The sequence below is a fragment of the Lithobates pipiens genome, unplaced genomic scaffold (assembly GCF_037356315.1).
Source record: "Lithobates pipiens isolate NorthernLeopardFrog02 unplaced genomic scaffold, aLitPip1_a1.2 Scaffold_23, whole genome shotgun sequence".
Classification (NCBI taxonomy): Eukaryota; Metazoa; Chordata; class Amphibia; order Anura; family Ranidae; genus Lithobates; species Lithobates pipiens.
This window is the reverse complement of record NW_027507785.1, coordinates 260,545,262-260,562,938: the sequence shown is the minus strand read 5'-3', so window position 1 is coordinate 260,562,938 and position 17,677 is coordinate 260,545,262. Positions and strand designations below refer to the sequence as shown.

Below are 17,677 nucleotides of genomic sequence, written 5' to 3'. Positions count from 1 at the left end.
TTTTTTGCACATAAAATGTAATTTCTGCACTATAAAGACCAAATCTTTCAATGCTGCTAAGCAGATTACTCATTTGAGAGATTATAGATAGATATAGATATCTCTCTATCTCACACATGCAAGCACAATATATGCATACTTACAATATAGACACAGTATATTGTATATGCTTATTTAAGGGGATTGTTGCCATGTTAATGCACAAAAAAAAAAAAAAAACAATTGTATTTGGCAACTTATTTGCAACAGTCTTTTCAAAATACTTTTATGCTCTACTTTTTGTATGGTTTTGTCCAGAAAAATGAATGGATGCATAAAAGGAAAAAAAAAAAAAAAAAAAAAGTATCTCTTATATGCATGTCATTATTTGAACATTCACACTTTATTTATTTTTATCTTGGGTAATGAGATAAAGTAAGTACTTTTTATTGAGAGATATCTATCTACATACACTTTTTTTTTTTTTTATAGATTTGTGTTTTTTATTCAAACACACGTTTATTTCAAAATGTATTTTTGCTCTACCTTGTTAATATCCTAAAACACTTCCAGCAGCTTATACAGAAGGACACTTATTTGGCCTGAACAATACAGTGGGGGTTATTTACTAAAGGAAAAATCCACTTTGCACTGCAAGTGCATTTGGAAGTTAAGTCGCTGTAGATCCAAGGGGAACATGCAAGGAAAATAAACAGCATTTTAACTTGCACATGATTGGATGATAAAATCAGCAGAGCTTCCACTCATTTCAGATTTACCTCTTAAATTTAGAGACCACAGTGCAAAGTGGATTTGCCTTTCATAAATAACCCCCAGAGTCTTCTATAACCACCTTTATTCACTAAGACTCACCCAGCCCCTCACATTCTAGGTCAGCCTTTCTCAGCCCTTTTCCCTTCATGTGGATACCATCAAATATTGTTTCAGGTCTTGGGGAACCCTTTCTAAAAATAATTATACCCAAGAAGAAATATGGCATATGTAGCATATTTGATACCCTAGACAGATGCTTTTACACCCTCCAGCTTTAATAATAATAATAATCTGGTAAACAACTGAACTGAAACTGAATGCAGGCATTAAAAAAAATAAAAAAAAGAAGTGTCCGCACACATTGTTGGTCAGCATAGTAATGCCACCCCCTGCATTGGTGGTTAGCATAGTAATGCCCCCCAGGGCTTGACAGATCTCAGGTGCCAGGTCGCCATGGTGACTAGAAATAGCATCCTGGCGCCTGGGCCCTTGTCAGCCCATTTATTGTTGCAGGAATGCAAAACTTGTATAGTCGGACGCCCAGGACTTGAGGTTGCAGGCATCGGGCAGGAAGATTTCTTCTGTATTAAGCTCTGCTGCGGGTAAGCAGCAGGGCTCACTTGTCAGGTGGAAGCATTCAGGCAGCTCAGCTGCTGCCCAATTGTCTCTACAAACACGTGGGTAAAGTGCACGCACCCCCGTTATGTATCCTGGGTTCCACGTGCCCATCTGCAGGGGCAGGCATAGTGGGCGCCACAGCGTAGAAGGGAAGGAGAGCAGACACATATTCGTCATTCTCCCATCTTGTTCCTGACCCAGAAGTGATGTGTATGATGTCACTTCTGGGTCCACATTGAGACTTTCCTGCAGGCAGCATGGCCAGGAAAGAATAGAATGCAGTGTGATTACATACAGGGGAGACATGCAGTCTTTTAGACCCTGCATGTGTCATTAAAGAGAACCAGTCACCAAAAAAACCCACCACAGGGGACCTTTTTATTTTTATTCTTTATTTGTAATAAATTTGCCTACGCATGAAAACATTGATATTTTCATGTTACATATCGCTGCACACAAACTTGCTGCCAACTTTTTTAGCTGGCGTAGATTCAAAGAAAATTTGTCAAGCACCGGAGACCCCGCCCCAATGCATCGGCCGTCAGTAAAGATTTGAGATTAATTCACCACAGGTCAAGAACCCCCCCCCCCCCCCCGCCCCAAATCCTAAGGAGGAACACTGGATGTGGTTCTTTCCAAACCCAATCCCTTCAATAGATGTCGGACATTAGAGGAATGTTACCCACTGTGGCGAGTTACTGTCCAATCAGGAAATGAACATTGGCAGATCTGTTCAAACTCAGGAACAAGATGAATTGGTCATTGGATTTCTGTGGCCAGGCACTATTCCAACAATATAAGCCCAAACTGTATGCTGACCTACCATTTAAAATGTACATTCCACATGCCTGATAGACTTTAAGGACCACAGCTTCCAGGCCATCTCATGGGCTCTCTATTCCTCTGTGTTTAATAAACTGTTGATTCAGCTAAACAAACACAAGGCAACTGTCCCTATGAGAAAGCTTCAGAGCGGTATCAAGCTGTCGCCCTTCCCTTCTCCATCCCGTCTACATTGGCCGATTAGGTGCTGTGATAATCGGATTGCTGCTAATCTCTACATGTCCTTCTCAAAGTGTGTAATTAAATTACAGCTCTACTAAAGGCTATTTTCAAGCAAGTGACACTGCAGTTGTGGCAATGGGTAAGTGAACTATTTCCCGTTTCTATGTCTATAACAGAAGGCAGAGAGCCGTACAATGTACTCAGGGACATACAGCAAAGTGGAGACAAATAAAACCAGAACTGCTAATAAATGACTCAAGGCAGGTGCAGCATGAGGGAGGCACGTTGTGCGGAGGGTGGAGAGGAGTCATTATCTTATATACAAAGTACTGAGCTATAGATACACTCCTATGGATAAAATCTGCATATGGCCAAAAGACGGCAAATAGGGACTGAGGTCTGTGGCTGGAGGAGTGACAATCATACACATTCGGCTCCATTCACAAAGTGGTAAGATCCTTTTTATAACCATGTGACCCATTTCTCCATCTCACTGGACTCAGCCAGAAAAATGTATTACTTTACTGAAAAACAGGAACCCTGCTGGTGTGTGATCTCTGTGAGGGGAGCCCATTATCTGTGCCATGCCAAATCCATGGATGAGATGGGCTGATTGGCGAGCCCGCACTGTACACCCATGCCGGTTTTATCCTACAATTCTACCTACTACAATGAAAGCACAATGAGGAGTGTCTAATCACCAGCAGTGCTCCGGCATCAAATAATGTCTGGCTGCAATAAACTCATCATATGGTTCTCAGGCTAACGTGGAACCACAAGTCACAGCACTGCCACAGGGCCCCATCTCCTCTAACTGTCCTGATCTAAACCTGGGGCACAACAAAGCTTGAGCAAGGAAGGAGCGGTTACCCATAGCAGCCTTCAAATAGGAGCAGCGATCTAAATGAGGCAAGGATGAGACAGTTACCCACAGCAGCCAAAAAATGAAAAGCAGACATTTAAATGGGGCTAGCGCAAAGGGGGGTGCCCGTCGCAAACCACGCTAAATGGGGCTAGCGCAAAGCGGTTGCCGGTCGCAACCACGCTACATGGGGCTAGAGCAAAGCGGTTGCCCGTCGCAACCACGCTACATGGGGCTAGAGCAAAGCGGTTGCCCGTCGCAACCACGCTACATGCGGCTAGAGCAAAGCGGTTGCCCGTCGCAACCACGCTACATGCGGCTAGCGCAAAGCGGTTGCCCGTCGCAACCACGCTACATGCGGCTAGCGCAAAGCGGTTGCCCGTCGCAACCACGCTACATGCGGCTAGCGCAAAGCGGTTGCCCGTCGCAACCACGCTACATGGGGCTAGCGCAAAGCGGTTGCCCGTCGCAACCACGCTACATGGAGCTAGCGCAAAGCGGTTGCCCGTCGCAACCACGCTACATGGAGCTAGCGCAAAGCGGTTGCCCGTCGCAACCACGCTACATGGAGCTAGCGCAAAGCGGTTGCCCGTCGCAACCACGCTACATGGAGCTAGCGCAAAGCGGTTGCCCGTCGCAACCACGCTACATGGAGCTAGCGCAAAGCGGTTGCCCGTCGCAACCACGCTACATGGAGCTAGCGCAAAGCGGTTGCCCGTCGCAACCACGCTACATGGAGCTAGCGCAAAGCGGTTGCCCGTCGCAACCACGCTACATGGAGCTAGCGCAAAGCGGTTGCCCGTCGCAACCACGCTACATGGAGCTAGCGCAAAGCGGTTGCCCGTCGCAACCACGCTACATGGAGCTAGCGCAAAGCGGTTGCCCGTCGCAACCACGCTACATGGAGCTAGCGCAAAGCGGTTGCCCGTCGCAACCACGCTACATGGAGCTAGCGCAAAGCGGTTGCCCGTCGCAACCACGCTACATGGAGCTAGCGCAAAGCGGTTGCCCGTCGCAACCACGCTACATGGAGCTAGCGCAAAGCGGTTGCCCGTCGCAACCACGCTACATGGAGCTAGCGCAAAGCGGTTGCCCGTCGCAACCACGCTACATGGAGCTAGCGCAAAGCGGTTGCCCGTCGCAACCACGCTACATGGAGCTAGCGCAAAGCGGTTGCCCGTCGCAACCACGCTAAATGGGGCAAGAGCAAACAGGTTATCTAAAGCAACCAATCTAAATGGGGCAAGAGAAAAGCAGTTGTCCATAGCATCCAATCTAAATGCGACAGGTGCAAAGCACTTGTCTACGGCAACCAGCCTAAGTGGGGTAAGGACAAAGCATAGCAAGTATTCTAAATGGGGCAAGAGTGAAGGAGGTTGCCTATAGCAACCTTAATGGGGCAAGAGCAAAGTGGTTGTCTACAGCAACCAAATTAAATGGGGCAAGAAAAAAGCATAGAAAGCATCTAAAAGGGTCAAGAGAGAAGGGGATTGCCTATAGCAGTGTTTCTCAACTCCAGTCATCAAGTCCTCCCAACAGGTCATGTTTTCAGGTTTCCCATTATTTTGCACAGGTGATTTGATTGGTTTCCCTGCCTTAGTAACTACCATGACCTGTTGGGGGTACTTGAGGACTGGAGTTGAGAAACGCTGCTATAGGCAATCCCCTTCACTCTTGCCCCTTTTAGATTCATTGCTACGCTTTGTTCTTGCAATGTTGAGAAACACTGGCCTATAGCAACCAATCTTAATGGTGCAAAAGTGATGCGGTTGCCTGTAGCAACCAATGAATGGGCGCAGTACTCTGGAAGGACAACAAATAAAGTGGTTATCCTCATAGCACACTTCCACTGAGCGCAACGCAGGAGGGAAGCGGTTGCCGGTAGTAACCATCAGACGGGGGTCAGGGATGGGAATGGCTGCAGACTGTCACTCCTCAGGAGTAATGAAGTGTGTGGGTGTTCTTGGTGTCCTCAGTGCTGTACAGAGAGGAGGATGACAGCATACCCTGCTTATGTACAGGAATGTCTTGTCCAAGGAGCTTCCAATCCATGACTGGGCTGATCTCTGACGCAGAGTAGGGAGCAGTCCTATGTGTGATGGGGACACCCCGAGCTGTGTGATGAGGACACCCCAAGATGTGCGATGAGGACACCCTGTGTTGGAGACATCCCGATATGTGTGTGTTGGGGACACCCCGAGATGTGTGATGAGGACACCCCGTATTGGGGACACCCCGATATGTGTGTGTTGGGGACACCCCGATATGTGTGTGTTGGGGACACCCCGATATGTGTGTGTTGGGGACACCCCGATATGTGTGTGTTGGGGACACCCCGATATGTGTGTGTTGGGGACACCCCGATATGTGTGTGTTGGGGACAGCCCGGGTCTCTCACCTCATACTGGATGTACTGTTTCCTCCACTCCGGAGTGATGTGAGCGGACAAATGCTCGGCGAACTTCATCCTGAGGCCGGCCCGTCAGGGGCCCCTCTCCCGGCCCTCAGGGGCTCCCGGCTGTCTCTTCCTCCGCCGCCGGTAGATCCCGGGGACTGCTCGGGCTCATGTGTCCCGCACTGTCCGGCGGCCTCCCCGGGTGTGGCGGCGTGTGCTGAGCGCCTGTCACTCCGTGCCCCGGAATGTTCCGTTATGTCGGCCCCCCCTTCCTCCGTTAGCGGTCGTCTCTCCTGTGTGGCCACGGTCTGCCTCTCTGACTGCCTCACAGCATCTCCCAGCTCTGCCTCCTCACTGGCCCCGCCGCCATCTTGACAAAACTCCCACTGAGTCTGCGCACCGCCCGCCCCGCACACAACGTCAGTGTCATGGTAACCACCTACAGCAGCCAGCACGGAGGAGAGGGGGCGTGACTCGCGGCGCCTCATTGGCTCGGCGGGTTTAGCATAGGGCGGCCTTAGCAGGAGGCGCCACACCCCCTTCACGAGAAGCCGGGTGTTTGCGGCAACATTAAGGAGAGGGCGTGGTTAGAGCAGGATACGCCCATATGTTTTGAAATCTTAGTGAGTCTGAGTCTAGCAGCCGGGTGCGCACTGTGTTTTCATAGCTGAGAGATCAGCCTGTGATTGTACCAGCGCACATAGAAAACTCACACACTATTAGAACACCTTCTATGATTCTAGAACAGTACATAATAATATGATATATGGATTTATATAAAAGTGGAACGAAACCCACCGATTACACTCACATTAGAGGCATGCCGCTGATAGATAACTGTCACAGTTGTTTGTGCTCGCAACAGAACTGTCAAGTCAGCAAATTTCCAATGTCATAACTGATCACATGTGCAGCACCATGGCAACTGCAGATGAAACAGAGGCCAACATGGCCGTCCCCAATGGCTGGAGATGACGGAAGGGTTTAATTCTAATTTAAAGTGCAGAGCCACCCAAAAAAAATGCATTGATAATCTTAAAAAATTAAAATGTAAAAAATTATTTTATATTTTTAACTTACCTGAAACTGCTTTTGCTAGGCAGTCTTCCTAATCTGCTTCTTCCTATTCCACGGCGCTTCCTCCTCTTCGGTGAGCGGCCCCGTTGCCTTCTGGGACATGTGTGCCATTCACAAAGCGCTGCGCGACTTACGCATGCGCAGTAGAAAAACGGGCAGTGAAGTAGCAAGGCTCCACTGTCTGTTTCCCTTCGTTAAGATGGAGGCGCCGGCAGTCGATCCAATGGACAGTTCGGCCTCAGGGCGGCCGACATCGCAAGATCGCTGGACAGGTAAGTGTCCTTTTTAAAAGTCAGCAGCTACAGTGTTTGTAGCTGCTAACTTTAAAAAAATATAATTCTTGGCCGGAACGCTCCTTTAACTGCCTCAGATCCGGATGTTTTTACCCTCTGCATGACCAGGCCATTTTCTGCTATTTAGCACTGTGCTACTTTAACTGGTAATTGCGCAGTCATGCACTGCTGTACCCAAACAAAATTGATATCATTTTTGTTCACACAAATAAAGCTTTCTTTTGGTGGGTTTTTATTTTTTGCAATATAAATACAAAAAAAACTGAATTTTTATTTTTATTTTTTTAAATCATTTTTTACTTTCTGCTATAAAACATAGCCAATATAAAAAATAAATAAATAAATCTTCATATATTTAGGCCAAAATGTATTATGCTACGTTTTTAATTTAAAAAAAAATGCAATAAGTGTATATTGATTTGTGTGAAAGTTATAGCTCCTACAAACTATGATATATATACGTGAATTATTATTTTTTCTCTATACTAGTAAGGCTTGTTCACGTATTGAGATTCAGCCCACATATGCAAACACAGACATTGCATGTGATTCACAGCCGCTCTGCTGTGTCGATCACATGGGATGTCTGTGCAATGCGAGTTCAGCCATACAGTTATATGACTGAACTCGCATTGGATTTGGATAAAAAAGATGCAGGAGCTTTTTTTATCCCTCACTGGAATCGGATCGCATAGGTGTGAGAACACCCATGTGATCTGATTCCTGTTCAAATCCACAGTTCGCACTGCAACTGTGAACTAATCTGGGGGTGTCCTTAACATTGTATTGACGCCTGCAGCGGTTCGCAGAGGGCAGTGTGCACTGTCTGCGGGAGAGATGCGATGCGGGGACCGGCACTGGAATCCCTATAGTGTGAACCCAGGCTCAAGGAAGAGAAATAATGGACTTTATAATCAGATAAGTAACATTTAAAGTAGTTAGTTGTAAAGTCTTATTATAAACAACAAACATGTCTATACTTACCTCCTCTGTGCAGTGGATTTGCACAGAGCAGCCCCAATCCTCCTCTTCTCATGCCCCTCTTCACTGCTCTGGCCCCTCCCTCCCGCCAAGTGCTCCCACAGCAAGCAGCTTTCTATGGGGGCAACCGAGCCAAGTCACAGCTCCCGTGTCCATTCAGACACTGATCCCAACCTGGCCCCGCCCCCTCTCTTCTGATTGGCTAACTGACTTTGATTGACAGCCGCGGGAGCCAATGGTGCCACTGCCGTGTCTCAGCCAATCAGGAGAAGAGCCCTGGATGGCTAAGACTCTGTTGGGCATGTATTCCTCAGGATGTGGCACAGCTAAGGTTTAGGTGCTCATTAGCCACCAAAAGGCACCAAACTCATTCATTCATTCATCAAAAGTGCTCATTCACACCATCTGTGCATGAAAACTGATGGAAAAACCATGCAGATTTCACTTGCAGAGACATCAGTTTTCATGCACGTTGGCATCAGTTTTCATGCGCGTCAGTTATGTGCCCATTTCACCCCAATGTTGATGTCATGTTAGTCTTTTTCCTGTGCAGAAAACTGCATACATGTTACAGATTCCTGCGCAAATAAAAATCTGCACATTGTGGTTTGAGCAGGGCACACAGAGAACCATTGTTGTTTTGTTTTGTTTAGCCCTTGCAGAACACGTGCAGAAAAATGGACGTCCCTGTACCATGGTGTGACACTAAGACCCTTTTCACACCACGCCGCCCATAGCGTCGGCGGTAAAACGCCGCTGCAGCGTGAAAGCCCTATTGCGTGGTGCAGCTATTTTAGGGCGGATTGCAGGCACTATTTCTAACGCTATAGCGCCTGCAAAACACCCTTGGTGTGAAAGGGGTCTTACTGACACTGAGGGGAACAAGCTAACTGTCACTGACATCACCAATGATGGCCTCCTTTACACTCTAGTGCAGAGACTTCAGTTTTTCTGCATGACTGCTGCAAGGATACAAAAAAAAAAACAGCTGTTCTCTATGTGCCCTGTTCACACCACAAAACTGGCACCACATGCAGATTTTTTCTGTGCAGAAATCTGCAAAGTGTATGCAGTTTTCTGTATGGAAAAAAACTGACATGACATCAACATTGGTGTGAACAGGGCACATAACTGGCACGCATGAAAACTGATGTCAACATGCATAGAAACTCAATGAAACACGATTAAAAACTGATGTAAACTGATGTGAAAGTGATATAAATTGATGTCTCTACAAGTGAAATCCGTGGGTTTTCCCATCAGTTCCCATCAGTTTTCATGCACATATGGTGGGATTGAGCCCTAATACAGTGATCAGTGATACAATTATATAGTATCACTGTACTAATGACACTGGCTTGGGAGGGGTTAACATCTAAGGCACTCGAGGGGTTAAATATATGCATAGCCATGTGTAATTTGTGTACAGTGTGCTGCTTTTACTAACTGATCCGATCCTGCTTTTTAGGGATGAGAAACACAGAGGTGGTCATTTTCTATCTACAGAGCTTTGTGTTGAATGTCAACACAGAGTTCTGCACTGTGGTTTCACACAGCCGATCAGCATGTCCCAGCCATGAATCATTGGCCAGGACTTGCTGACAGGCTCCCACTATGTATAATCCCCCTAAAAATGGCCTAAAAAAAAAAACAAAAAAAAAATTTCCCACAATTCTGCTTGGGGGTGGGATGTTAAAGCACTGTAAAGACAAACTTATACCCCCCATAGGACACACATCCCAGGGGCAGTTCACGAGATTTTGCGCATGTGCAAACATGCTGTGGGGTCTCTGTCATTTTACTGACAAAGACCTGAGTATGCATAGAAATGACTTGGGCCCCATAGACCTGGCACAGAACCACCATGACTCAGCACAGACGCCTGATCTTCAATCAAGATGGCGATGTAGGAGCCGCGTAGGAAGAATTTATTACTGCAGGTTTTGGATAGGGTGGGGAATGCTTTGAACTAGTGGAGCACCAAATGAAAATTCCTGAAAAGTCCCAAAACCGAAAATTCAGGATGCACTTAGCCAAAAACTGAGAATCGAAATGGTCATTTTTTTTCCTTTAAATTGAAATGTAATTAATGGGGCTGGAATTTTTGCATTGAAGTCAATGGGACGCGATTTTGCATTGAAGTCAGTAGGGAGCATTGAAAATCTGATATGGGCAGTAGAGGGGGTGGTTGGTAAAAGGGGGTGTAATTAGAGAAAATAATCACCTGGGTGTCTCTTCCTGCAGCTGCTAAAAGCTAGCTTCTCTTTCTCTCCCTCCCACCGGCTTTCAGCTGCTGCAGGGAGAGACACACGAAGATTAGTCACTGTAGTTGCCTGCCCCCCCCCCCCACACACACACACACACACACACACACCTCACTGATCCCCTTCCCTGCCCAGGATTCGATTCCCCCTGTTGCCTGCTAATCATGATTTTAGTGATTTTTTTAAATGCAAATATAATTTTCATATTTTTTTGTGGGCCCTGTCAGCACAGGGGGCCTGTGATTTTCTAACAGCAGCCCCGCACAGTCCAAATGTTGTCTGGTTTCTGTTGAACTGGCCAATAATGGCCAATATTTCCCTTTGCCTAGGTTCACATTGCTGCGGGTTAGAAATTGTGCGAATTCAACTGAACTCACATGATTTTTAACCCAGCAATACAGTCCGACTTCAGCGGCGATTTGACAGACATCTGTGTGAGTTTCTGCACAGATATCTATACAAATCGCCCCCGAAGTAGCCACTTCTTTTGGGAACTGGTGCGGCGCTGCAAAGTCGGCGTCGCACTGAGTCAGATGGTGCAATTGCCAGCAATAGCCGCCGATTTGTCAAATCGCATGTCAAATCGAATCAATGTGAAACTGGGTTTTAGCCGCTGTTTGTTCTGCAGATGCAATGGTGTTGCACATATGATCAGTTATGACACAAGCCAAGTGATGGCTTGACAATTCTGTTGAGCACACAAGCAACTGTGACAGTTATCATTTACGGGATGCCTTGAATGAAACTGTTGATCGGTTAAGTTCCACTGTAAGTAAAACATCTTCCACAGTCTAGGCAAAATGCTGCTAGTCAGTTGGCTGCAGTAAATGAAAGTTGGAGAAAAGTCAGAGTTGACATCTCTGTACTCTTTCTGGGTCAGTGATTTAAAAGGTATTAAATCCAAAGCATCACAATGACAGTCTGGGAACTCATATTTTCAAAGGAGGTCAGCTATGGCAGCCCCCTTATTCCACTTATGACAGGTTTCCTTAAACATGATGTGTGAAGTCACCACGCTCAGTTTTATTTTGTCAGAGTGTCTGAAGGAAGAAGTCTCAAGCACTTTATCCCTACAATATCAGTCAGATTAAAAAAAAATCTAAATCTGTAATTTTCTTGCACAGGTTTGTATCTGATTTCTTTATTAAGATGCCAAACAGATGGGGTGAGATTGTTCTTCCCTGAGGCCCCTTGATTTATAAAGTGAGTGTTGATTGCAAAAAGTATGATTTCTTACATATTCCAACAGAAATCATTTAAGGTGAAAAACACAATTTATTAATGATGACCAACCATAGGCTAATATAAAAATGTACCACATACAATATAATTGTATCACTAAAGAAAAAAAAAGGATAGCAGACTTTGGCATGTTATACCATGTATTTGTTTTTGTATCTCTTACTCTATATTCCTTTATGTGAAATTCTGGGTGATCCTGCCAGCCCCCCTGCTTTCCTATGTCAAATTGACCACTCTAGGCGTAGAAGTACATCTTTACCAGCTTGGGCAGTTTTCTGTCTGTGCAGGGAGCACAGTCTGCCTGTCCTTCAATGGCCAAAACTTGTGCTGACACCCCCCCTGTACAGCTCTTTACTGGAAGATCAGTGTATGGCTCTTTCTCTTCTGACACATCCCCTGCAGTCTCCACCCCATCTCTCCAAGTTCCCTATGCAGATGTGAACAGAGGCCATGTACTCACATATGAAAAAGAAAAAAAAAGAAGTGTGTATATATATATATATATATATATATACACACACACACACACACACACACTGTGTATGTATGTATGTATATATATATATATATACATACACACACATAAAATAAAACTTTAAATAATATTGTTTTAATGCCTCAATCCTATATTTAATGTGATATTAAAGGTCCTTTTTAAAAAAAAAAAAGGAATCATGTTATACTTACCTGCTCTGTGTAATGGTTTTGCACAGAGCAGCCCCAGTACTCCTCTTCTCAGGTCCCCGGTCAGTGTTTCTGGCTCCTCTCCTTCTCCCAGTGTTCCTATTGCAAGCCAGTTACTATGGGGACACTCATGCTTTGCTGCTCCCAAACTCCACTCTGCATGGAGGTAAAAATCTTCAGTCTTTAGAATCTCTTTAATCCCATCCAGCACCTATTAGCAATTCTAATGTTCATTTGTTAAATTGTCTGTCACAAAGGACTACATATTTTGACTAGGTCCGCGGTTGAATATGTACCTGCCATTCTCAACGTATTTTATCCGAAACATTAAAATACTGTACCGTTTAGGGCAGTGATGGCTAACCTTGGCACCCCAGATGTTTTGGAACTACATTTCCCATGATGCTCTTGCACTCTGCAGTGTAGGTTAGCATCATGGGAAATGTAGTTTCAAAACATCTGGGGTGCCAAGGTTAGCCATCACTGGTTTAGGGGATGCAAGCCGATGTAAATTTTAGTCCAACATGTGCTTTGATAGTTGGTTCCTTCTTTCAGTCTCTAAGATGGAGTCTGAGCTCCCAGGATGCACCTGTTTCTTCTCATAAGACTGAAGAATGATGGGAACTTTTGTTAAAGGTGAATAGTTTCTATTTTCTGCAAAGACAGTAAATTTACCACTGGCTCCATCTTGTGGTCAAATCTAATATTGCAGGCAAAACAACTCAATTAATATCCTGCTGGAGGCAGAACACTATATATTTTTGTAATTTTCATGTCATGGGTAGTGCCAGTCTTATGAGGCGGACATGACATCACTTCCAGTTTACCTGGATCTCAATGGCACAATTTTTTGAAAATCTTATGTATTCAAGAAACGCATTTTAAATGTTTTCAAGTCAAAGGAGGGATTTGGTGTCTTATTGACCCCAGATCCTTCCATAAAAAGTATCTGTCACAGCCTATTGTTGTCACAAGGATGCTTACATTCCTTGTGACAGCAATAAAAGTGATAAAAAAAATTAAAATTACAGTGTAAAAAAAAAAATAATAATAATAAAAAGTGCCCCCATCTTCCCCGTGCTAGTGTGCAAAGTTGAACACATACATTGGTCCCGCATGCACGCAAACATCACCCAATTTCTTCTCTAAGGCCTCTGCTTTAAAAAAATATATAAATGTTTGGGTTCTAACTAATTTTCTAGCAAAAAAAACAAAAAAAATAGGATTTTTATATACAGCTTACCTGTAAAATCCTTTTCTTGAGAGTACATCACGGGACACAGGAGCTCATTACATAGTGGGTTATATAGGCACCTCTGGTGATTGGACACTGGTTAACCCCAATTAAGGAGAGTTCCTCCCCTATATAATCCCTCCCATATTGGAGGCACCTCAGTTTTGTAGCAAAGCAATAGGAAACCACGTAAAACCCAAGAGGGGCGGGAGCCCTGTGTCCCGTGATGTACTCTCAAGAAAAGGATTTTACAGGTAAGCTGTATATAAAAATCCTATTTTCTTGATCATACATCACGGGACACAGGAGCTTCATTACATAGTGGGATGTCCCAAAGCAATGCTCAGATTGAGGGGAGGGAGACACAGATCATAATTATAGACCGCCATGGGCCGGAGGACCTAAACTGCAGCCTGCAGTACACTGCGCCCAAAGGTGATATCCTCTTGCCCTCTGACATCCACCTGACAGAATCTGGTGAATGTGTGGACTGATGACCAAGTTGCAGCCTTACAGATCTGAGCCAGGGAGGCCTGGTGATGCACTGCCCAAGAAGCACTTACAGCCCTAGTAGAGTGCGCCTTCACTTGAAAAGGAGGGATTTTCCCTTTAACACTATAGGCCTGAGAAATATTCTGTCTAATCCACCTTGAGAGAGTGGATTTTGATGCCGTCTGGCCCTTCCTAGGGCCTTCCGGCAAGATAAACAAGCAATCAGTTTTCCTTATCTGAGCAGTTGCTTGAAGATAGATACTGATGGCCATAACCACATCCAAAGTGTGCAAAGATTCTTCTTCTGTGGACTGTGGGTCCAGAAAAAAGGATGGTAGGATTACATCTTGATCCAAATGGAATCCCGAAACCACCTTAGGTAGAAAGGACCTGTTGGGGCGCATGACCACCCGGTCCTTATGAACAATTAGATACGGCTCTTTGCTGGAGAGAGCTGCTAGTTCTGACACTCTTCTAGCCGTGGATATGGCTACCAATAAAACCAATTTTTTGGTCAAAAGAACCAATGAAGCCAGATGCAAAGGTTCAAAAGGTTGCCCCTGTAAAGCCGAGAGAACCAAATTCAGATCCCATGGGCATACCGGAGGTTTGACTGGCGGCCTTATCTGCATAGCCCCCTGGATGAAAGCCCGCACCAGGGAATGCAATGCAAGTGGCTTTTGAAAAAACACTGACAAGGCCGAAATCTGAACCTTGATAGTGTTTACGGCCAAATTCATTTCTAGGCCTGACTGGAGGAAGGCCAAGATCCTGCTAATGACATACTTTCTAGGATGCCATTTCCTGAGTTCACAGCAGGAAACATATGTCCTCCAGATTTTGTAGTAAATAAGCCTGGAGGCCGGCTTTCTGGCATTAACCAGAGTAGAAAGGACTGGCCCCGAAAGCCCACGGTCTCTCAGAATGTGGGTCTCAGCAGCCAAACCGTCAAATTCAGACTGTGTAAAGCAGGATGGTAAATCGGACCCTGTGAGAGCAGATCTGACTCAGGGAGGGAGGATACATGGCCTGCCTACTGCCAACTTCATGATCTCTGCATACCACGGTCGCCTGGGCAAAGCCGGGGCTACCAAAAGGACCGATTTTGTTTCCCTCTTGACTCTTCCCAGGAACCGCGATAGAAGCGGGCACGGGGGGAAGGCATAAATCAGATTGTACTGATCCCAGGGAACTGTCAGAGCATCTGACCCCTGAGCAAGTGTATCTCTTGTTCTTGATACAAATTTGTCCAGTTTTCTGTTGAACCTGGACGCAAACAGATCTACGTCTGGAATACCCCACCTGCGACATATGTCCAAAAACACGTCGGGGTGCAGAGCCCATTCTCCTGGGCACAACCGCTGGCGGCGCAAAAAATCCGCCTGCCAATTTTTCACTCCTGGAATGAAGACTGCAGAAAGGCATGGAACATGCTTTTCTGCCCAGACAAGTATGCGATTCACCTCTTTTTGCGCAACCAGACTTCTGGTACCGCCCTGGTGATTGATATAGGCCACTGCTGTGGCATTGTTGGACTGAACCCAAACAGGGAGACCCCGTAGTCTGGAAGACCACTTTATGAGAGCCATGTAAACTGCCCGGGTCTCCAAGACATTTATGGGCAATAGCTTCTCGATCGCAGACCATTTCCCCTGCAAGCACGTCTCCTCCAACACTGCTCCCCAGCCTGTCAGGCTGGCATCTGTCGTAATAACCTTCCATGGAAGAGGAAGAAAAGTTTTGCCTTTCAGCAAATTCTCGGTTTGTAACCACCAGACGAGACTCTTGCGTGTCCCTGGGGATAAACGCATAGGAAGATCCAAGGATTGGGGCTTCCTGTTCCAAGCCGCAAGGATGCATCTTTGCAGAGGCCTTGAGTGGAACTGGGCAAATGGAACGGCCTCGAAGGAGGCGACCATTTTCCCTAACAGTCTCATGTACAAGCGAATGGGGGAAGATCTCCTGCCCAGAATTAGGCGCACCAGATCCCCAATGGCCAAGGCTTTTGGCCTTGGAAGAAACACCTTGCCCTGAGCGGTGTCGATAAACATACCCAGGTATTCCAACCTGGTAGCAGGCTGTAGGGATGACTTTTCTAGGTTTATAATCCAACCTAGGCGCTGCAGGTGCTCTAGCGTTCTGGAAACACTGAGGTTCAGGAACGCTACTGTTTTCTCCATGAGAAGCAAGTCATCTAGATGACGGCTATACCCTGAGCTCTTAGGTTTGCCAAAATCTTTGTAAAGACTCGAGGGGCCGTAGCGAGCCCGAACGGCAAGGCCACAAATTGAAAATGGCGCCGCTCTACCGCGAACCTTAGATAATTTTGGTGTGCGGAAAAAATTGGCACATGGAGATATGCATCCTTGATGTCTATTGATGCCATAAATTCTCCCCCTTGCAGGGAGGAGACTACAGTGCGAATTGACTGCATTCAGAAGGACCAGATGCGTAAAAACCGGTTCAGATCCTTCAGATCCAGGATAGGTCTGACACTTCCATTTGGCTTTGGAACAGTGAAGAGATTCGAGTAAAACCCTGAACCCTGTTCTTTTGGGTCCACTTCTACTATCACCCCCTGGGATAGTAAATGATCTAAGGCCCGAAATAGAGGTTTTTGCTTTACTGGGTCCCTGGGGATCCTTGACCTTAGAAAGCGAGAAGGTGGAATCTCCTGAAACTCTAGCTTGTAGCCCAGAGATACCGAAGAGATCACCCACTTGTCCCGGATCTCTTCCCGCCAGGCTTCCGAACTGCCGAAGCCTTCCCCCCACTCGGCCGAGCGGGGGTGCCCCTTCACAAGGAAGCTATTGGGCTCTTTTTCTGCCCCTGGGCTCGGCCCTGAACCTTTCCTGTAGAGGAGGGTTGAGAAGGCCTTCGCCACTGCTTAGAGCTTGATGCTCCGGGAGACAGAGAACGCCTAAAAGATGGATGTTTGTTCCTTTTGACTGGAAGGAGAGTAGATTTACCACCTGAAATTTTTTGGATGAATTTGTCTAATTCTTCTCCAAACAAACGTTCCCCTTTAAACGGGAACCCAATCAAATGTTTCTTGCATGATAGCTCGGCTGCCCAGTTCTTTAGCCACAGGGCCCTTCGCATGTGTACCAACAGGAGAGACAAACGAGATGCCTGTTGGACAGAGTCCAAAATCACATCAATCATAAAACACAGAATTTGAGGTAGTTCTGCATAATTCTCCACTTCCTCACTGGGAAAGAGGCCAAGCATCTGCTTAACCTGTTCCTTGAGGAACTGACACAACCCCACGGCTGCGACTGTAGGTTGCACCACAGCGCCAGTCATGGAAAAGGAGGCTTTTAATAATGTTTCCAACCTCTTATCAGTTGGATTTTTAAATACCTGAGCATTATCCAATGGACAGGTCAGGTTTTTATTCACGCAAGAAACAGCCGCATCGACAGATGGGACCCCCCATTTCTTGGTGAAACTTTCCTCCAGAGGATAATGCATAGAAAACCTTTTAGGAGAAGCAAACAGTTTATCGGGATGTCCCCAATCCTCATACATCAATTTATCCATTAAGGGATGAATTGGAAAGGAAAAAGCAGTCTGTGGGATTTTCCTGACTCCCAGGGAAGAAACAGAGGACGTAGCGATTTCAGCAGCAGGCATCCTGAATGTGGTATGCACCAGCTCAGTATAATACTGTACCTGCTTTCTGAGCGCCTGGGAGGAGGGAACTCTCTCCTCTTCCTCTGATTCCTCCGACTGCTCAAGATCTCTGTCCCAAGATAGGGATCTCTCCTCATTGTC

At 46.1% G+C, this 17,677-nt stretch overlaps 1 protein-coding gene across 1 annotated transcript in view; it reads right to left on the bottom strand.

Moving 5' to 3' along the window:
* Positions 1-6,033, bottom strand: part of XPR1 (xenotropic and polytropic retrovirus receptor 1) — a 235,674-nt gene extending 229,641 nt beyond the window's left edge. The window contains exon 1 of the mRNA XM_077453099.1: positions 5,637-6,033. Within this exon, the coding sequence (XP_077309225.1) occupies positions 5,637-5,705 (69 nt within the window). The 5' untranslated portion in view covers positions 5,706-6,033. The remainder of the gene's footprint in view (positions 1-5,636) is intronic.
* Between the last annotated feature and the right edge of the window lie 11,644 nt (positions 6,034-17,677).